General features: G+C 60.2%; 2 protein-coding genes across 2 annotated transcripts; one reads left to right on the forward strand and one right to left on the reverse strand.

Annotated features, from left to right (window-relative positions):
- The first annotated feature begins 2914 nt into the window (after positions 1 to 2914).
- LOC140656843 (cationic amino acid transporter 2-like) lies at positions 2915 to 9402 on the forward strand. Its single transcript, XM_072873031.1, has 13 exons — positions 2915 to 3287; positions 3401 to 3556; positions 3819 to 3987; positions 4255 to 4391; positions 4745 to 4967; positions 5464 to 5600; positions 5979 to 6081; positions 6213 to 6355; positions 6775 to 6941; positions 7578 to 7686; positions 7942 to 8071; positions 8253 to 8332; positions 9305 to 9402. Exons 1-13 carry the CDS (start codon positions 2915 to 2917, stop codon positions 9400 to 9402), a joined length of 2025 nt encoding a protein of 674 aa, XP_072729132.1.
- An 18-nt stretch (positions 9403 to 9420) lies between these two features.
- Positions 9421 to 18934, reverse strand: CCDC69 (coiled-coil domain containing 69). Its single transcript, XM_072872313.1, has 9 exons — positions 18643 to 18934; positions 13457 to 13520; positions 12846 to 13012; positions 12509 to 12584; positions 12247 to 12320; positions 11911 to 12012; positions 11410 to 11529; positions 11069 to 11166; positions 9421 to 10856 (listed from the first exon to the last, which is right to left on the reverse strand). The coding sequence occupies exons 1-9, from the start codon at positions 18688 to 18690 to the stop codon at positions 10688 to 10690; spliced, it is 918 nt and encodes a 305-aa protein (XP_072728414.1). The 5' UTR covers positions 18691 to 18934; the 3' UTR covers positions 9421 to 10687.
- Positions 18935 to 21624: the final 2690 nt, after the last annotated feature.

Genomic DNA, 21624 nt, shown 5'->3' on the forward strand with positions numbered 1-21624 from the left:
AGAACACTAGCTCCCAGCCTCTCCTCAGAGCCCAGACTTGGTGATCTTCTCCCGAGGTGCTGAAGACCAGCCAGATCACACCATAGCTTCCCCCATACCCTCTCCCTACTAGCAGCAGCCCTATGGAACAGTTGTGCTGGGGCCTGAGGGCACCTATATGCCTTACTGGCCCTGAGCAGCCTCACCTGGGACCCTCACCCACACAGCCCTGGGCCCCCATTTAAGCCCAGCCCCGGACTCACCCCAGTCCCTGCTTGTACTCTGCTGCTCAGCCCCTGTGGCTGTGCCCCAGGAGGGGGGCACTGTGTCAGGGTCATTCCTGGTGCCCATTTCATACCCTATGGAGGTGTATTCAGGTCTTGTTGCACCCTTGCAACCCTAAGGGGGCTGGGATGGGGCAGGTTGTCCTAGTTTTGTCTGGGATAGAGTTAATTTTCTTCCTAGTAGCTGGTATAGTGCTGTGGTTTTTATTTAGTATGAGAATAATGTGATAACGCACTGATGTTTTAGTTTTTGCTAAGCAGTGTTTACACTAGTCAAGGACTCTTCAGCTTCCCATGCTCTGCCAGGCGCACAAGAAGCTGGGAGGGGGCACAGCCAGGACAGCTGACCCCAACTGGCCAAAGGGCTATTCCATACCATATGGTGTCATGCTCAGTATAGAAACTGGGGGGGGTTGGCCAGGGGGCAGCGATCACTGCTCCTCAGGGATGGGCACTGGTCAGTGGGTGGTGAACAATTGCATCGTGCATCACTTGTTTTGTACATTCTTTTATCATTATTTTCTCTTTCTCTGCTGTCCTATTAAACTGTCTTTATCTCAACCCATGGGTTTTACTTTTTTTTTCCCAATTCTCTCCCCCATCCCAGCTGGGGGGGATAGTGAGGGAGCAGCTGTGTGGTGCTTAGTTGCTGACTGGGGTTAAACCACGACACAAGTTTTGCTTGGGCTGAGAGCTGCGGCCCCAGCCCTGCTCCCAGGGCAAGGCTGGATGGGTCAGTGACGGATGGTGCTGCTACCTGCTCTGCTACAAGCTGCACTTGGGCTGCTTGGGTACTTCTCTTCATCAAAGGCTGCTGCCTCTATGCAATGGGGCAGCAACTGGGGTCTTGGTGTCCAAATACTGGGGAAGTGCAGGCAGCCTCAGGACTTTGCTTCTGGGAGCTACAGTTGGATGTGCTGCTGCAAACATCCCATGGAGCTGGGTCTGTGCTTCTCTGCCTTGCTGCTGCAGTCAATTCTTGGACCTGCAGACCTCCCTCTGTGTTCCCCAGGGACAGCTCAACCTGGGTACAGTCACAGCTGTAGGTGCATGCACCCCTGCATCCTGACCTGGCCACGTTTCTGCTCCTCTCTGCCTGGATTTCCTCCAAAACCTGCTCCACAGACAGATGAGGGAGTGGGGACAGAGGGAAGGGGATCCCCCTTCCACCTGCACAGGCAACTTTGAAATGTTAATTAAACTCCCTAAATAATGCCTCTGAGCCTATTAGCATTGCAGGCTTGTGTGTATGATTTGGAAGGCGTTGTGGGAAAAATATTTCTGCATAGATTTCCCATTGTGCAGCCTGGAGCAGTGGTCAGTGGGAGGAGGGCCAGGGCGCTCCCAAAAGGGATTTAAGGGGAGAGCGTAACTGGGGCTGCCTGGTGCTCGTCCTCCCCATCAGCTCACAGCTGGAGCAGTTTCCCCAAAGGATAGCCGGAGTAAGTAGTTTGTTTGCAGAAGAAGGGAAAATCATCAGGGCGAGATGCCCTGGGTGGGACTGGCGTTGTGCAGCGGGTGGGTGCTGCTGGGGGGGTGGGAAGGCAGCCCCAGCTGGCCTGGCCTTGGGCAGGGGCTCTCCAGCCCCCAGGAGACACAGCAATTGTCCTGGAGGCCGGGGCTCCCTGTGCCACAAGGGCTTACAGCTCCCCATCCCGTGGGTCAGGGCGGTCCCTGTCCCCTCAGGGCTCCACGCCGCAGCAGGGACCACATGGCCCTGTGATCCCCGGTGCTTCTGGGACCTGTCAGTGGGCAGGGTTTCCAGCCAGGTCCCCGGCCCTGTAAGTAGCAGATTATGGGATTTGAAGCGTGCAGCATGGACTTTGCTTTGGTGCGAGGTAACGTGGAGGTCCTGGCAGCACCGTGTGGATGTGGAGGCATGCAGCCCCCCTTTCTCCGGTCCTGGGAGCTCCTGGGGAAGGACGGGCAGGATGGGGGAAGGCACACAAATCTCAGGCATGCCATACCAAGCACCTCACTCGCCCCAAGCGCAAATATCACACAATTCAGGGTTTCTGCTGGGCTGACATACCCATCGGTGACCTGAGCAAGCCACAGTACTACTGTAGGGGCTGATGGCCCAGGGGACCCGGTCTCTGAGCTGCGCCGTTGACCCACAGCTACAGGTGCTGTGAGAGCATCTTCAGCTGAGCAGATAGGTCCTCCCTGGTGCACTTGAAGGCCAACGGCTGCTCCAGGAGCAGGGTATCTCCCATCCCTCTTTGTCTAGCCCAGTTTCTGCATTTCAAATAGTGTCAGTGTCAAAGCTGGGACAATGCTGGCTGTGCGTCCCTGCTGGGGATGCTGCTGGAGCAATAGGACTTTCTGAGCTGGCAGGGGGACAAGCAGGTATCTTTCTCCCCTCCCACCATAACACGAATTGGATGCAGCCCAGCAAACCCCAATCATGCGTTGCTCCACTTCTCACCGGGGATGAGAGAGCAAAGCAGACACTTTAGCCCCATCTTGCTCCAAAATGGGCTGCTTTTCTGGCAGAGACAGAAAACAGGGAGCACCCAGGGAGTCCAGAAAGCACCGTGTGGATGGTGGGAGCTGCAAGGAAAACGTTCAGGCTGGGTTTGGGTCACATCCCCAGGGCAGTGCCCGTAGGGCAGCAGCATCCTTACGCCTGCTGCTTTCGTCTCCCGCAGATGCCGTGCTGGGGCTGCCTGCTCTCTGTTTCGAAGATGCTTTGCCGCAGAAAGCGAGTCCCGGCCGGCTTGGAGGGCTCCAGCCTTCGCCGTTGCCTCTCCACCATGGACCTCGTCACCTTGGGAGTGGGCAGCACGCTGGGGGCTGGCGTCTACGTCCTGGCAGGAGAAGTGGCTAAGACCAGCTCTGGTCCGAGCATCGTCCTTTCTTTCCTGATTGCAGCCATGGTGTCTGCTCTGGCAGGGCTGTGCTACGCCGAATTCGGGGCCCGTGTGCCCCTGGCCGGGTCTGCCTATCTCTACAGCTACGTGACAGTGGGCGAGCTGTGGGCGTTCATTGCTGGGTGGAATCTGCTGCTGTCCTATGTCATCGGTATAAGGCCCTTTTGATCCCTCCACCTTTGCTTTGCATTGGTGGCTTTGCTGGGTGTCATTCCCAGACTCCACAGGGCCACCATCGCTGCACCAGCTGCCACCTCTCCCCAGGTACTGCCAGCGTTGCCCGGGCCTGGAGCGCTACCTTTGACCAGCTCCTCGGCAAGAAGATGGGGAGGTTTTTGGGTGCTCATGCGGCCATGAGCTCTGTGGGGCTGGCAGAGCACCCGGACGCCTTTGCTGCTGGCCTGGTGGTCCTGCTGGCAGGTAGGATGCCTCCCCCCGTGCCACTCTCCATCATGTAGGATGAGCTCCTCACCCCACCATGGGCTCTTCAGGATGGTCTGACCCCTCTGAGGCTTTGCCATTTCCCTGAGCAAAGAATGTGGAATACAAGGGGAATCTGGGGAAATCTGCAGATCCTCCTGACTCTACCGCTGTCACCCCTTTTCCACCCTCTCCAGTAATGTCTCCCCTGGGCCTGGTGTCAACCAGGGGGCTCGGCCAGTTTTGCTCTTTTCGTCCCCAGGGCTTCTTTCCTTTGGAGTGAAGGAGTCCACCATGGTCAATAAAGCCTTCACAGCTCTCAACGTGCTTGTCCTGCTCTTCGTCACAGTGAGCGGCTTCATCAAAGGCAACCTGAGCAACTGGAAGCTCGGGGAGGGTGACCTGCCACGGGCAGCTGCCCATGAGGCTTGGTATGAGGGGCACCACTCTGCCTGCGCTGCCTTCAGCGGGCGATGGGGATGGCTGGGTCATCCCCCTAACACGTTATCTCAGGAAATCCCACTTTATCCCATTTCTCCCTGCCCTTTTGGCAATGTGTCAAAGAGCCAAAGTCCTAAGCCCTGCTGGGTTGATGCTGGAGGGGTGAGCAGGTTGGATGGGCTGTTCAGCCTGGCCCCATCCTGGCACCCCATTGCACTGACCCCTCTGCACTGCCTGACTCTTCCTCCTCCTCCCAGGAACCAGTCCATGGCCGACAACATGACCAGTGCCTTTGGGGTGGGAGGCTTCATGCCCTACGGTTTCACCGGGATCTTGGCTGGAGCCTCTGCCTGTTTCTATGCCTTTGTTGGATTTGACTGCATCGCTACCATGGGTAAGTGAGGTGGGGAGATACGCCGGCGGGACCTTCCCCTGCAGGCGGGGGTGCCGTGGCAGTCATTGTCCCCGCGGCCCCGGGAGCTGGTGTAGGGCTGGGCTGGGAATGGGCACGTTGCTGGCTCTGTGCCGCAGCCGCTCTCTCCTGCCCTCCGCACTCAGAGGAGGAACTATAAGAGTCCATGTGGCATGACTGGGCTAATCCTGAAGCAGAGACAGTCCCTATCCCCATAACCTTGAAGCCTGGGAGGTCTAGTGGTCCTTGCTGGAAGGCCTCTGTGTCCTCTCTTGTGGGGGGATACCGGATATTACATGAGCATCTGTTTTTACAGCTGAGCTTGTCCTTCCCAGGGGAAGAAGTGAGGGACCCGCAGAGATCCATCCCCATAGGCATCGTCCTCTGCCTCCTCATCTGCTTCCTCGCGTACTTTGGGGTGTCTGCTGCCCTCACCCTGATGATGCCCTACTACCTCCTGGACACCATGAGCCCACTCCCAGTGGCTTTTGAATACGTTGGCTGGAGCAGTGCAAAGCACGCTGTAGCTGTGGGGTCACTGTGCGCCCTGACGACAAGGTGAGGGGCGGCCCCTGACAGCAGCTCTGTGGCTCAGAGCAAGGTTGCATTGGAGCTGTAACACATGCAGGAGCTATCCCCAACCCCTTCCTTCTGACTGCCCTGCTCGGCCAAAATCCCTCAGCCCTTGCTCACAAACCCCGTTGCTCCCAGCCTAGCCTCTCCTGATCAAGGAGAGCAACCAAACCCCTTGGCATGCCACTTATAGCCCGAAGTTGGCAGAAGTGGTTAGGTGTTTGGTGGCACCGTGACCACAGGAGCAGGCTGGGATGTCTCGATGTGCACAGGGCTCCCAGTGACCTGCAGACATCACTTCCCTGATACTGTCTCTCATCTGATGGTGAGGGAGGTGATGGTCTTGTCAGCGTGGTCTTGAGAAGGTCATGGACTGTACAGATGAACGGGACCTCCCTTGGCACCCAAGGAGGAGCAAAAGGCAGGATGGCATCTGCTGGATTCCTGCCCTCTTCTCCCCCATCTCCTCCCCTCTCTGCAGCCTCCTGGGCTCTATGTTCCCCATGCCACGGATCCTGTATGCAATGGCTCGAGACGGGCTCCTCTTCAAACCTCTGGCCAAAGTTAGTTGCCGTCAGTGCCCGGTGGTGGCAACGCTGGTGTCTGGAGGAGTAGCAGGTGGGTGAGCAATTGGGTTACTCCTTAACCTTGAGCAGGGCTTGGTGGATGTCCTCTTTCAGCAGGACAACACAGACCCCCTAGCTTGCCAGTAGCTGTTTGAGCAATATCTCTCCACCCAGAGAGAGGTCTCCTTGCTGTGGGTGAGGACCATTTGGCCTCGTTGCTGTCCCGGACACCAGTTCAGCCTCTCTGAGCTGCCAGGCAGGAGGTGGCAGGATGCTTTGCACTAATCACCAGCTCATCGAGGTGCTTGAGTCCTGTTGCAGAGGGTGTCAAGGGGACCTGGGGAGGCAGAAGGAGAGCATGGCTGAGATGGGCACAGCAGCAGTGCTGCCAGCTCTGCCGGGAGGCTGAAAGGGCTTTTCATCCCCGCAGCTCTCCTGGCCCTTCTCTTCGACCTGAAAGCCCTGGTTGACATGATGTCCATCGGCACGCTGCTGGCCTACTCGCTGGTGGCTGGCTGTGTGCTGCTGCTCAGGTGAGACTGCTGGGGACAGGGGATGGGGCTCACCCAGCTTCTGGTGTTGGCCATGCCCGGGGCAAGGCACTGGCCTTGGTGCACTGCAGGTGCACGCTGACATGCCTTGATGTCCAGTACCTGCTCCTCAGGTATCGGCCTGAACCCAGCGCTCAGGACACTCCTGCAGGGAAGGTCCCGGCTGTGCAGCTCTGGTGGGACGATCTCCTCCGTCTGCCTCCACATCCCACCCCGTGCTCTTCTGCTGTGGTGGCCTGGGCTCTGACAGCCATAGGTACGCCCGGGAGTGATGGATGGGCTTGGGAGGAGGATGGATGGATGGATGGATGGAGGAGCCGGCATGGGGGGGACCCACAGGGACATTGCTGCTGTAGCACAGGCTGGCAGGTTCCTGCTCGCTGAAAACCACCCGGCAGCGGGACGCAGGCAGGGCCTGCCTGGCTCCCTCCTGCCCTCTCCCGACTGCCGCACAGCTGGTTGACCTGCTGGGGCCTCGGAAAACCTCCCGCTCCCTCTGCTTCCAGGGCTGTCTGGAGAGAAAAGCTAAACCCACCATGACAAGCCACCCAGCCCCGTCCCCTGGTTGTCCTTTGTCTCTCCTGCCATGGCAACCTTGGGTGCGGCACCCCGGGAGAGGGAAGGGCTCAGCCCAGGGAAGCGCTGCCCTGACACGCTGCCGTGGTCCCTCCGCAGCCGCCCTGGTCTGCGCCGTGAGCTGGGTGAGCAGTGCCAGGCTGCCCTGCCTCCGGGCCGGGGGTGCCTGGTGCATCGCCGCTCTGGCTCTGCCTCTCCTGGGGATGCTGGTGGCAACTCTACTCATCTGGAGGCAGCCTCAGAGCCGGGAGAGAGCATCCTTCATGGTGAGCACACGGCCTGGCTCTCGGGGACCATCCCCAGGGAGAAGGACCTGGGGAATGGAGAGGAGGCAAGTGCTGCAGCCCCATGGGGAAAGGGTTACGTTGCATCGGGAGGTGTTCCCTCTGCTTCAGGACAGGCAGACCTGCTGCATCCATGTTGCACAAAGCGCTGTTGGAGGCATCAGGCAGCTCACGGGGTTCTCCATAGGGACTGTGAGGGCTGCCTGGTTGTTCACCCCGCGTCTCGCAGGCCACAGGGGCACCTCCTGCAGCCCCCACTGAGCCCAGTGCTTGTGGCACGAATCAGAGCTGCTCTTCAGTAAAAAGAAACCCAGTCCTGACACCCTGGATTGGTTTTGCCGGTGGTTTACTGCCTCCCCTTAAATCCCGCAGCACCTCCTGCCCCGGTGCAGGAGCTGTCAACCAAACCACCCTCCACGAGCATCCCTCTCCAGCACAGGCTGCAGTCCCAGCTTAGGTCTCCAAGCCTCACAGCCCAATGGCTGGGCTTCCCCTCGCCTGTTGGCGATGAGCCAACGCAGCAGAGAGCCCAAGTGGGCTGTGAAGACCCTGCCCGTGCGCCGATCGGTGCCTCTGGGCGAAGGCATGACCCTGTTGCCTTGTGCTTGGTCCCTGCAGGTTCCCTGCCTGCCCTTCCTGCCGCTCCTCAGCATCACCATCAACAGCGTCCTGATGGCCCGGCTCAGCGCAGCCGCCTGGCTGCAGTACCTGCTCTGGATGGCCATCGGTAAGCCTGGCCACCCTCAAGGTCCTGGAGCTGGTGGCAACCTCTTTGGGTGAAGCATAGGTGGTTTGAGAGCCTGTGGCATTAATGCTGGCTGCGGAGCAGTGGTGGGTGGATGGAGGAGATGCTGAACTTCCATGTCAAAGGGTGGCAGGAGCACCCCATCCTCTGATGTGTGGCCCAAAGGAGTGGGAACTTTGTGGCTGGGAGGGGAGGGAAGAGAGAGAACCCCCCCCACCGTATTCTGCCCGCTCCCAGGTTTCCTCATTTACTTTGGCTACGGGATCCGGCACAGCGCCGAGAGCCGCCAGCCCAAAGGGGCAGCCCCCCGGGAGCCACCGGGAGGCACGGCCAGGGAGACGGCCCCAGAGCCCTGCGGGACCGTGCGGTGCCCATCTGCTCCGGGGCAATAAAAGGAGACAGGCTGGTCCCTGAGCGCCTGGCTCCCTCCACCCTGTGTCTGGGGGGCAAAGAGGCCCTTTGGGCTGAAGGTCCCATCCCGCGGAGGGGCACAGCCCTGCACGAGCCGCAGGAGCTGTTTTCTCCTGAGTCTGGTGAACCTCCCCGAGCAACCTGAATCCTCACGGTGAGCAGCCTGCCGAAGGAGTTTTGTTTGGAGAGGATAAAGCCGACAAGTGTTTTTGCTGCTGTTATTGCGTTGGTTTTGGTTTTGGTGGTTTTTTTTCCCGTTGAAACCTCTCCCTGCAGCCCCCCAACTTCCCCCCATCCCCTCGCCCACCCTGGCCTCTCAGCTGCTCACGGCAGAGTGGAGTGGTGACTTCTCGTGCTGCCCTGACCCTCCATGCTGCCGTGGCACCCCGAGGCCGGCAGGGCTGACCTGCCTGTACCCCCATGACTGCCAAGGCACTGCCTGGGCTGGGCTTTTTCCTCCTTACCATGGGAAAGTCCTTTTCTGGACTCATTTATTCTTCCTCCTCGGTTCCCAGCACTCCCCTTTCCCAGAGCCGGGCACATTCCTCCAGGTCCCACAGAGGATCTGCCTTTGGGGCAGTGGGACGTGGTACCAGGTGCCCAGCGCAGGATGCCAGACCCCACCAGCCTCATCTCCTTTTGCCCAGAGATCCTGCCCCCTTCAACCACAGCTAGGCAGGATTTGCTGGGGCAGCAACCTGCCCCATTTCCCCTGCTTTGGTGCTACAGCACCTGAGGTTGCTGTGCAAAGCTGGAGGCTGCCCCACCACCCGTCCCCGGAGCAGTGGGGATGCGGGGAGCAGTGGGGATGCAGGGAGCAGTGGGTGCCCTGGGGGGACACTGCTCTGACACAACAGGCACCCCCATTTCCCACCCTGGGCACCCCGTGGAGGTGCTCGGGTGAGAGCTGGACCCTACATCTGTGTTGCCTTCCTGGCTGCCTCATTCAGCCAATATTTTCTGCGATAAGGATCAGCACAAAGGACGGATGCGGCTGTTGCAGTGGCCCTGCTGGCTTGGCAGGGCTAGGAGGGTTGGGGTCTGCCCTGTGCTGGGAGCCCATTGAAATGAATTAAACAAGGGAAGGAGCAGGAAAAGGGGGACCGGCAGCAGGGGCCTCCTCTGGAGCTTCCTTGTTGTGGCTTCGTGGCCCCTGCTCCCACCCCTCCCCGTTCTCCCCCTGCCCCAGGTGCGGGGCACACGGCTCCACTGCGAGATGTTCCTGCACCGGTCCCCAGAACCACTGACATGGGATTCTTGAGGCTGCTGCTTCTTAGAGACTTGTAATTGTTACAGCCAGTAGCACATTGGCCTGGTGCACACACATACACACACGCACAGACACCCCCCCCCCGGCTAAAGAGCCCTGGGGAGGGGACAGGCCAGTGACAGCCCCCAGGGCAGTGACTGTCCCACCACACTCGTGCACCCAGCGGAAAGTGCTTGTGTGCATCCAGCCCTGAGCCGCAGCCCCACAGCCATGCTGGCAGCATCTTCCCCGATGGGGACGTGCTGGCTCAGAGCAGGGAGGGACGTGACCTGCTGGCAGCCACCGCTGAAGCCTGCTCCCCCTCGGGAGGATGCTCTGCTCCCCAGATGTGCACCTCCGGGCACGCAGCCTCTGCACAGCTTCAGGGGAGAAGATGGGGCTGGTGGTGCTGCTGATGGGCAGCGGGGACAAAGAGGGCTTGGTGTCCGTGTGGCGGTCAGCGGAGGCACAGCTGGGTCGCAGGAGCAACCTCTGGGAGCCATTTGCTGAAGATGGAGGAGGCGATGGGGAGAGGAGGGCACGGGTGGGAGCCCTGCCTGGCCGCCCTCCCCAGGGAGCGAGGCAGGTCCTGGGCAGGGGAAGCCCTGCTTTCACTGGAAATGGCAGGATTGGGTGGCATTGGCTCGGAGCAGCGTCAGCAGGAGGCTGAGCCCCAAAACAGGACAGGTTGATATGGTCTGTGGCAAGGGCAGTGCCAGAGGTGGTAGATACACCTGGCTGCACCCATCCCTCCCGCCCTTTGCTGCCGCCCTGTGAAAGCCTCCATGGCTCAGCCCTGGGCTTGGCCATGCACTTCCCAGGGATGCTCCCCAGGGAGTGAGGTACCTTAACACCACCATGTCCCCAGCGCCCTCCTCATCCTCCCGATGCTTGTCCCCGTACCATTCCAGTGACCGCCTCGTCTTCCTCACCTCCGTGCCCCCGGGGCAGCACTGATGTTGGTTATGCTCAGAGCCAAGTGCTGGGTCGGATCCAGCCCAATGCATGTCTGTGTGTCCTGGCTGACCTCTTTTACTCCCAGAAAGGCCCCCACAGCCTCCCACCAGAGGAAGGGGTGCAGGGATGGCACAGGTGGGTGGCCAGGGACCCCCTGCAGCCCCGCATGGGCTGGGGAAAGGCAGGCGCAAGTGTCCTGTGAAATGCTCCATCGCCCCGGTCGGGCAGGGCCACCCCGAGGGCTCGGCCGCCCCAGGGGCCTGCCCTGGCAGCAGGGGCACTTGTGAGAGCAGCCCTGGGCTCCCACGCCCAGAGGAAAGCCCCGACAGCCCCCCCCGGCAGCATGCGGTGCCGGTCGGCGGCGTGCTACGTGGCGATGAGGGGCACCTCGCCGGCAGCGATGGGGAAGGGGGAGCCGTCCCCCCCATTGAGCACACGGTACAGCAGCTCCTCCTTCTCGTGGTGAGCCTGCTCCCGCAGCTGCGACTCCTTCTCCAGGGCCCCGCGGGCGGCCAGGAGCTCCTCCGACAGCTGCCTGCGGGCAAATGGCATGTGCTGCCGGAGCCGCTGGGCAAAGCGCCCGCGAGCCCCCTCTGCTCCCCACAAAGCGCCTGGTGGCACCGCAGGCTGCAGTGTATTCCCTCCCTCCGCTGCCATCTCTCCTCTCACTGGAGATGCCACCTGCAACTGCTGTCACCCTGCCACCGCGCACTGGGGAGCTGGTGGACGTGTGGGACCAGCACTTACCTCGCCATGACCAAGTGGTTCTGAGTGCGAACCTGCAGGTCCTCGTTCTCTTGCTGGAGGGTCTTCACCTTCTCCTCCAGCAGAAGGTTCCTCTCCGCCTGGAAGGGGGACACAAGGGTGAGGAGGGAGCCGGAAAGCGCCTCTGACCTCCCCGCTGCCCCATCCTGGGGGGAAGGCTGGCTTGGTGGGAGCATGGTGGCATTGCACCCACGTCCTTTCCCCACTCTGAGCCCACTAGGCTCCATCCAGCTCCACTTCAGCTGCAATTGCTGGATGGGATTTAGGTGGGGAGAAGAGATGGAAAGAGGAAAGCCCACCTGCAACTCCCCCTTTGAACCCACCACAGTCTCCAGGTTCAGCAGCCTCTTGTCCAGGCTGTGGATGTGCTCGTTCTTCATCTCGATGACGAAGTGCAGGCTCTCCAGCTCCTGCTCCCAGAAGGGGCTGGGGCTCCCGTGCTCCTGTGGGGCACAGGGGATGCGGCAGCTGCAGCGGGGTGGGCACTTGGGGCATCTGCCACAGTTCACCCCTCCACGCATGACCCCAGCAGGCCAGTGCTCTTGGCTGGGGTCCTGCATGGCCCAGGATGGGTTTGTACCCACAAGACACCACATTTCACCCATCGCTTATGTTTAAGGGACGCTAACAGCCCATGCACCTCCCAGGGATGGGGCTTCGCTCCCCTCTTAAGCTGTCCTGTGCCCCCCCCCCGGCTCCAGCCCCCCATCCCCTGCTCTCAGGGTCCATTGGAGAAGCACCCCTGGCTATGGGCCAGCACCCTGGAGCAGGTCCCCTCCCTGACACCCCCCTACAGAGGCCACCGGTCCCGCATCTCCCTGTACCTGGATGTGCTTCTTGTAGTCTGTGCTCAAGAGTGACTCCTCCACCCGCTTCATCCTCTCCTGGAAGGACTTCAGCTGGGAATTCAGCGCCTCGATCGTCTCCTAGGGCAGCCGGGGAAGAAGCAGGATGGGAGGTGTCTGGGATTTCTTCCTGAGCAGGGGCACTGCTGGGCTATGGCACCTCGATAACCCCAGGGCTGGAAGAGCCTACGTGGTCCCCAGGCACACCAGGGACTGAGATGGCCACTGAGGAGCTCAGGGCACCATGGCAGAGCCAGCAGACGGTCCTCAAGCCCTTCACGAGCACCCTCTCCCCACATATTTCTCCACGGGTACCTGTAAGGCCGCCTGGGACCTGTGGTGGGACTCTGCCAGCAGCAGCTTCTCCTGCTCATGCGCTCTCTGGAGCTCTGCAGGGGGGACGTGAACTGAGCATCACCAGTGCGGGGGCATTTGGGCAGCGAGCCCCACCTGAGCCCCACAGTGCTGGGGAGCAGGGGGGCAGCATCCCCACGACCCCGCATGAAGCTGGAGGGGCACCGGCAGTGGGGGGGAGCGGGCGGGGGGCTGCAGGGAGCCCTGCTCTCCTGGCACGCACCTTGCAGGGTCTCCGTGTGCTCCCTCCTCAGGGCATCGAACTGCTCCTCCAGCTCCAGGTCTTTTCCCTTTTCCACCTGGGAAGCAGCGAGATGACAAACCCTATGTGTCTGACCTGGCGTAAGGGATTCTCTGGCCCTCCCTGCGCCCCATGACGCATTGCCAGACCCGCACTGCTCCAGGCTTCCTAACCCCTTCCTAAAACTTTCCTTCTCCTGAAAACGGGACAGCCCAGCCCAGAGTGTGCCAGGTCCGTGATCGCTGCCTGGGAGATCCTGGCTGGCCACACGCTCCCTGCCCGGCTGCTGTCCCCAGCAGCACTCGCCTTATCGACCCACCTGGATGTTAACGTCCTGGGCAATTCTCGTGGTCCCTGCCTGGCCAGCATCCCGCAGCCGCTCCTCCTCCTCCTCCTCCTGGCCTTGGAGGAGTCTCGTGCTCTCCGTCCGCTCCTCTCGCAGCGCTGCCTTCTCCTTCCCATCCTCAGGCAATAGGGTGGCATTGGCTGCAACGCAAACGTGGCTGAAACAGCACCGGCCGCATCCTGCTGAGCAGGCAGCTTGGATGTCCTGGGCAGCCAACCTGCCAGCGCAGTGGCCTGGGTTCAGCCCCTGTCCTCTTCCCACTGGACAGATACCTCCCCTCCATCTCCCTGGTGCAAATTAGCACTAATTGGGATGGCGTAGGTTCAGAGAGGACACAGCTCGTCAGGCCTCCTGCCCTGGGGACGACCTGTCTGCCTGAGAGGATGGGATGCCATCGTCTCTGGGATGACATCACGTCTGCCTGCACCAGCGCCGTGTGGAGGCTGCAGCCATCATCCCCATCCTCCCCGGCCCCGGTGTAGGCTGGCTGCCCTGGGGTCTGTCCTATGGGGTCTGTCCTACTGCTTTCTTAATATCACACTGAGAAAGCACAGTGCGGGGGGAGACACACATTTTCTTCTCACCGTTCTCTGTCTTCAAGGCCGTGAGCTCCTGGGAGTCCCTCTGCTGCTGGGCTTTTAGCTGTCTCTGGCAGAGAGAGAGGGGGCTGGAGCAGGGGGGGACAGAGGGGGCAGGTGGCTGTGGGCAGAGGACACCCTGCAGCCAGGCACCCTGCGCTGAGCGTGCTTCAGCCCTGCTAAAACACGGGTGCTCGAGAAGCAGTGGTCCCTCCCCGACCCCCTGCCCTCTGCCAGCCCTGAGCACCCACGGGTGCACACGCGCTGCCTGGCAGGCAGCCCCGAGCTCGTGCCGTTTCCCTGCGCCCTGGATGCTTCGCCACGTGGCATTCGCCACCGGCTGGAAAACCTGGGGGATGCTCACAACCCCCCCTGACATGGTGCTGGTGCAAAATAGGCACTGGCAGCAAAAAATTTGGGGGGAGAGAGCAGGCAGCACTTGGCAGGGCTCCGGCGCTTCCTTGCCACCCTCCTCCTGCCCTGGCCCTGCTGCCCCGGGATGCTCAGGGTCAGCCTGGTCCCTGGCACCTTGCAGCACCCCAAACACACCCCTCTGCCAGTGCTTTACACAGCTGGGCTTTGACACAGTCTGTGCTGGAGCAGAAGTGAGAAATGAAAAATACCCATAAATCAGAGGCGATGCCGACCCCGTGCACGGCTGGCAGCAGGCAAGGGCTGGCGGCGGCGCAAGCGATGACCTCAGGAGCGCAGGAATGTGCTGCTCAGCCCCATGTACTCCGGCATGCTCCCATTGCTGCCGCGGGGCTGATATAACCCAGAGCCGGGAGCTGCCTTCAGCAGCACTGCTCTGTGGGATGCCTTCCAGCCCTGCATGGGTTTAATTTAGTCACTTGGAAGGGAGAAGGAAAAAAAATGGAGATGGATATATTTTTATCTGTTGCTGAAAGATAGAAGCAAAGCTTGCCTGCTCTTGCAGCTTGGCCTCCCTGGTGTGGGGCAAATCTTGCCCCTGATGCCCATCACCGGGTCATGCTTCTGGGCAGGGGTGCGGATGCACCGTGGGCAAGGGAATCCACCTGCAGACAAGTTGCTGCTCTCCAGCCCCCAGCAAAGCTGCCCCTAAGAACACCGGTCCCTAATGAAACCAGCCCTGCAGCCCGTGGGGTGCTGGGGATCCTGCTGTGCTGGCTGCGCCCTGTCTTGGCCCCGCTGTCACAGCGGCATGGCCAAATACAGACCAGATTAGGGAGCCTGGCTTGGGAAAAAAGTGAGGCAAAGCAAACAGTCGTCCCTGCCTCCGCCTCCCCTGCAGCCCCCCTTCTGAAGCTGGAGGAAAACTCTGAGCCTCTGGGAAGCCACGGCTTTATCTTCCCTTCTATGGCGTGAGCAGCCGTGGCGTTGAACATGGCCCAGCAGCAGGGCGAGGAGGCACCAGGCGGTCGGGATTCGCAGGGTTTAATCTCGTTGTCGACACAGCTCGCCCTGCAAATGCGGGGTGCCCCGGGATGCCATCAAGCCTCGGCAGGCCTGCCTGCAAAGGGTCCCCAGGGTCTCCAGCCTGCCCCCCGCACCCATCTGATGCTGATGTGCATCCCCCTGTGTCCCGTGCTGGGTTTTGGAGTCTGGTGGGAGGTGGGTGGATGAGGCAGTCAGGGCTCTGCAAGCCTGGGGGCATCACGGGAACCTCAAAAGCACACACACACCCCCTCCCTCCCCCCGGTTTTACTGCGACAAAGCAAAGGCTGTGCGGGGGGACTGTCCTTGCACAGTGGGGTCACACAGCCCTCAAGGGTTTTGGATGATCTGAGCCTTGCTGGGAGCTGGATGCTGGTACCTCCTCCAGGAGCGATGCCCAAACCTCACCTGCCCAAACCACGCCGCCTCCGCTGCATGCGTCCCACTCGCTGGTGAAGGCCATGCCCAAGGATGGAGAGCCCAGGGCTGATCACCCCCATAGCATGGGAAATGTCCCCAGCACGGATCCAAGGCACTTTCACCTCTCCCCCATGCCCCAAACCCAGTGGGACGGGGCCTCGGAGCCCCTCGGCCACTCAAGGAGGATGATTTGAGACAACTACACTGAACTCAGAAATGGCTAAAGGGAGCAAGAGGTATGCCAGCAACAGCAGACGAATCTAAATACCTGCCCCGAGGCTACGAGCAAGGCACCCTTCCTACCTCTAGGAGCAATTAAAATAGTGTCTGGAGCTAATTTTACTCCTAAGCACTCAATTGTCCTTTGGGATGAGAGCTCCACCGCCAAAGCCATGGTGAAAAGCAAAACAGGGCTGAAAACTAACTGAAATATAGAGGCACCTTCTGCTGCCACTTCCAGAGCAACACGTGGCACCCGCGTCTCTGGTATCGCCCGGCGCATTTTGGAGAGCTGGAAGACAGTCCCAGTATGCACTGTGTGTGAAAGGAGCAGGTTGGGAGTTGCTCCAGCTGGAAGGGCTTTGACCCAGGGAAGAAGCAGCCCAAAATGTCCCACAGGTTGCAGGCCGTTGGCAGCGCTGCTTATGCTGTAAGGTCTCAGGATGGAAACCTCTGGTTTTGGCTTTGAGGAGGCTCATGCCAAAAAATACCTTCTAGCTATTAAAAAAAAAATGTATCTACATTCTTAGAACTGAATATTTCTAATGGTCTGGAGCAAAACTGTTTATGGATGGATTAATCGGGATTTCCAGCAGAACCTGAGGCATCTCAAAAGGTGCCAGCGGTGGGGAGCACCCATGCAGAGGCAGCCGGCACGGTGCAGGCAGCTGCGGGCAGCTGGGTCGGCTGCAGCCTCTGCTTCAGCTTTTAGCGTGAGGTGGGGTTTTGTACTGTATTTTTCTTCCTCTTTTCCTGTTTTACAAGTATGTTAAGCAATTAAACTATGCAACGTTACCATCAGCACGAAATCACAAAGAGGCAGGAAATGAGCATTTAAATCCTGATTCTGCTCCTGGGGACAAGGTTTTGCTTTGTGGCTGTAGAGAAAGGGGCCAGGATTTGGCCCATGACCCTAAAATCTGCCCGGCACCTGCAGCAGATGCTCAGCGCTGCCAGAGCAACGCTGGCACAGGTCTGTGGGACCTGTCTTCGACTCTGCTGCTGTTTTTCCTCCGGCGATGGTTGTGTTACAAGATGGCTATCACCTCTCGTACAGTCAGATCTGTGCCGCAGACCGTACGCAAACCCTTCATGCCGTTGACAGCCCCGAGTTTTGCATCCTGACCTTTCCCTGGCTCCTGCTGCTACATATAGTTCCTATATCTCCAAAATAAATTCACCCCAGCCCTGGAAGGTGGCCAAGCCTCAGCCCTGATCTTTCGGGAGGGCATCTTGGCCTCTCTCACACCGGGAGCATGGCTGAATGGCGAGCGGCCAAGCACGGGTGGATGGAGCTGGGAGGCAAAGGGACCCCTGGGGATGATGCCCGCAGCTCAGGGCCGGGCTCTGGCCATGGCACCTGCGCCCGTGCCTCCTTATTGCCCTGCTGCCCGCAGACCGGTGATGGGAAGGACAAGGCTGCCAAGCCGCCTCCCCCAGGGCACGCAGCACGCCTGGTATGCCATCCACCCACTGGACCCAGCCCGGCATGGGCTCCCCAAGGTCACCTCCAACCTGGGACCGGCCCCAAAAGTCTCCGCAGCCCCCAGCCCCATGACAGCCCCCAGCCCGTGATGTGCACCTGGGGTCTGCCCAGACTCTCCCCTGGGGTTTGAGGGCTCCCCCATCCCCAAGCAACCCTAAGGGACCAGCTCTGCAAGTCCACCCATCAGCAGCAGGAGGGTGAAGGTCTCCCACCCCGCCTTTTGGTACCCTGGACACAAGAACGTGGGCAGGAGCGGCTTGATGCCTGCCCTTACCCCTTTTTACCATAAAGGGGATTTTAGGTGCTGCTTTCGGGATTAACTTGCAACTTAGTCACAGCAGCAGGGCTGTTTTGTAGGGCACAAACCATGGTGAGCAGCGCCGCAAGGCTGAGCAGAAGAGCTCGAGAGCGGGCAAGTGCAGGAAGGGAGGCGTCTGCGGGCAAATGACTCTGACTTAAATTTCCGCATTTCGGTAAACGTGCGGCTCTCAACACCTGGGGCCTCGGGGCTGCCGTTTCTCCCTGTCCCATGCCCATTCTTGCGAGCTCTCAGAGTCACAAACCAGCCCAGAAGCGTCTGATCTTATGACATAGAGAAGAGTGGGGTTTTTTTCCATGATATGGAGAAGCAGCCAAGCCTGCAAGTGCTGTAAATGAAGGTACTTGCTATCTCCGGGGCTGTGCAAGCTCCACGCCTGCTCCCCCCACACATCCCAGCAGCGGGTTGCGCTTCGGCCGCATGGTCCCAGGCGGCCGAGCTCTCACAGCTGCCTCTGCAAAGGGCCACCCGTGCAGGGGGGCACGCCAGCACCGCGGGGCCTTTCCGACTTTCCTCCTGCCCCTGCCACCCTGCAGTGACCAACCCACCGACACCAGTATGCACAGCACATCCGACTTCACAAACAACTCCTGAGGCCAATGGCGGGGCGCTAAGGCAGCATGAGCACGTCAAAAAATAGTAATAATTAGCAGCAGATAATTTCTAGACCTTAACTTGCAGAAGAGCACTTCAGTGCAGTGCACCGAGATCTGCTGGGGACTCAGAGCGTTCCCCCCCAGCAACATTGCCTTCGGCACAAGGGGGGACCCAGCACAAGGAGGGACACGACTTTGGGGACAAGGGAGGATGCTGTGGGAGGATGGCAGAGGTCTGACTGGGGGAGCCCATCCCTGTCCTATACGGGACCAGCATTTCCAACAGGCGTTACCACCCCAGATGCTGCACCTCCTTTAGTATGGGCCCCTTTGGTTTAGTCCCCCTCCATGATGTGGGGGGAGAGCCCGCAGGGGTGCAGGAGGGTGCAGCAGGGCAGGTGGCTGCCAACTCCCGCCATGCCCGGTGCCGGCTTCCCCACCACAATGCCGGTGGGGTCACACGCAGCCGGGGACAGCCAGTCACACTGCCCAGCCCCGCTGCTCCCCGGGGCGTGGGGGGGACCCACGCCGGGTGTCCCCAGCACACCCCCTCCCCAGCACTGCAAGCAGGACTCCACGCAAACCCCAGCCCCAGGCGAACCCCACCTCCATGCAAACCCCGACAACACGCACACGGTCCCACGCGAGCCGCGACCCCACGCGAAGCCCCGACCCCACGCGAAGCCCAGCCCAAGCCCAGCCCAAGCCCAGCCCAGCAAGCCCCCGCAGCCGCTACCTTGCCGCCGGCGGGGCAGCAGCGCAGGGCGCTGCCGGTGCAGCCCATGGAGCCCCGGCCGGGAGCCCGCTCAGCCGCGGGGCGCGGGGTGCTGCATCCCCCGGCGAGCGGCTTCCGCTGCCCGGCGGGACCGGGCGGGACCGGGCGAGACGGGACGGGACGGGACGAGCCGCCCCAGCTGGGGCTGGCAGGCAGAAAAAAATAAAAACAAAATAATTTAAAAAAAAAAGTCCCCGCAGCTGCTCGCAGGCAGCGCCGGGAGAGGGTGCTCTGCACCCCCGAGCCGCGGGCAGGGCCCCCGGCCGCAGCCTGCCCGCCCCCGGGGCTGGCCCTGGGCGCCCGGCGGGGTTGCTCCGGCCCTGGAGCCCCTCCGCCGTGTCCCCGCCCTGGGCTCGGCGTGCTTCGTCCCAGGCAGGGTAGTGGGACCCCCCGCCCCGGGAGTGCTCTGTCCCTGGGGTCCCCTGCACCGGGGATGCTCCTGGGTGGGGGGAAAGGGGAGCAGGACCCCTGCACCGGGGGTGCTCCAAATTGAGTGGGGGGAGCGGGACCCTTGCACTGGGGCTGGGGTCCAGCCGGAGCAGGGCTGGCTCGGTGGGGCTCGCCCTGGCGGAACCCACCCCAGCCCCCTGGGAGAAAGGATGTGAAGCGGCAAAGGCAGGATCCATCCTGGCTATTGCCTCCACCCCGTGAAGTTTCAGCTCGTGTTGGGGTAGTTGTGTAAAGGTGGTGGTTTTGGGGTGTTTTTTTCTGGCAGGAGCTCTGCTCTGGGAGTGGCTGTGCTGGCTGGAGGAGGCTTTCAGTGTGCTCCACGCTGCCGGGGGGACGGCATCCTGGCAACACCCCTCCCGAGCATCCCAAACGCCCCAAATGCCGGGCCTGGAGCCAGGGTGCTCTTTTCCAGGAGGAAATCCTGCACGTTAGAAATGGGTCCTGAAGAGGTAGGAAAACACATGGATTTGAAAGTATCCTGTCTAAAAACTAATGGGAGGAAGGGCAGGTTCCTCCAAATGTTTTGGTTTTGATTCTTTTTTTTAAGCACTGTGAAATAATAGACATTTCTAAATGAACACACATTCTGACCTGAAAAATCAACTGTTGCCACCCAGCACTACTGAAATAGGAGTGTTTCAACCTGGTCACGAGGCTGTGCCCGTATGGAAACACTGCCAGTTTTTGTCAACAAGTTTCTATTCTGACATTTTCCAAATATCCTCTGGGAGAAGTCCAAGCAGCCCGCAGCTCGGGCGCTGCCAGCACACTGGCGTTTCGCTGCTGCTCCGGCATCGCCTGCCCGGCCAGCGGAGGTGCGTGGTCGCCCCATCACGTGCGACTTGGAGGTGTTTTTTCCACTCTGGTAAGCCTGGGACCAGGGAAATTGTGAAACACCACTTAGATAGGAAGGTGGGGAAGGTGAGGGGCAGGGCCGTGGCTGCCTCAAGTCTCCCAGGGCCTGGTGGGACCAGTTGCCTGTGGCCTCTTGGGTAGGTGCTGCTTAACCTGGGTGAAGTTTTGTGAGTCACAGCAGCTTCCTGGCATCAGCTCCCACCGCTCAGGAACCACTGACAGCGTCTCTGTTCTTATCTCCCCCAGCACTTCATACATGGCGCAAGCCTCCTTCCCCCCCCCCTCCCCCCCCCAGTACTTATTTGGGCTGAGTTAGATCGTTTGTGGGATAAAAAGCTCTGTCAGTGCAAGGTGCTGGTCTCCACCTCTCCAGGGTTAATTAAAAATCCTGGTCCAGACTTTGGAGACTGAAGGCGTACAGGGGCAAGCACAAAAGCACATGTGTATTTCCAGGCTGAATTTGCATGGCTGGGGCTGTGGCTGGGAACAGAAGCAGCTGTGTGAGGAGCCTGTCCAGCTGCCATCACGTCTTGCTGGTGCACGAAGCTCCAGTGGTTTGCACATGCACTTGTGATAATTTCTGGTTTTACTGGGGGTGCACTGGGATGCCCCTGTGCCACAAAGCAGGGCTCTGGGTAGGGTTTCTCTTGCTAATGGTGGAGAAAAAACAGAGGATTTGGTCACATCAGGCTGAAGCATCAAGCCAGCAAGGCAGAGCTGGGGTTTGGGGATGGGGATGTGCAGGGAGGCCGGCTCCAGCACCCCACTCCCCAGCCCTGCACCCCACGCTGCCGCTGAGGGCTCTGGCGCGTGGTGCTCGCCATGGCAGCTACAACCCTGCACTTCTAAAATCACTAACTTTCGGAGAAAGGGCCGCACCAGGTCACGTTACATCCTTCCTTCAGCCCACAGGCGCATCTGCGAGGCTGCCTGCCGGAGGACCTGCCTGTGCTGCCCCAAAGGTCTCTTATTTTAGCTTGATTTTAGCAATTTCTCGGTTTCTCCAATCTTTCCTGGGCAGGCTGCATGGGATGTGTCCCTGCTGGAGAGATCTCCCATCTCAGCTCTGCTTCATCTTCCTCTGCCCCAATACACTGATAATTTCCTCCCTTTCCAGGGCAGCACTTAAACAGCCAGGAACTTTTCTGTCCAGCCGCTTTTGAGCAAAGCAGGGGCTTTCCATGGCATTGTCGGGGTCGGATTCATGGCTGCAACAACTCATCCCCCTCTCCCTTAACCAGGGGAGCCTGGGGACCCGGGGGGCACACAGGGCTGGGGCTGCCGGAGGCTGCTCGCAGAGGGCTGGAGATGACGGGGACCATGGCAGCAAGGGGATTTCTGCCTGTGCAAAGACAGGAAAGCAGAGGAGGTGTGTGTCAGACCCACCTGGGGCAGCTTCGGCTTGTTTTGAAGTTTGCCCTGATGTCTTTTTCAGTGTTATCATGATCTCTCCCCAGGAACGACAGCGGCTGGAGAAGTCTCAAGGGTTTTGCCTGGAAAAGCGAGCCTAGGAAGGTTTATCTCATGCTCAGCTGAATTGCCGTAAATGGGATAACAGCTGGCTGAATGTTGAGTTAATTTGTACCAATGGTCATTTAAAGTGTTTGCCAAAGCTTATGGATAAGAGAAGTATTTATG

Source organism: Ciconia boyciana, chromosome 9 (genome assembly GCF_034638445.1).
Source record: "Ciconia boyciana chromosome 9, ASM3463844v1, whole genome shotgun sequence".
Lineage (NCBI taxonomy): Eukaryota > Metazoa > Chordata > Aves > Ciconiiformes > Ciconiidae > Ciconia > Ciconia boyciana.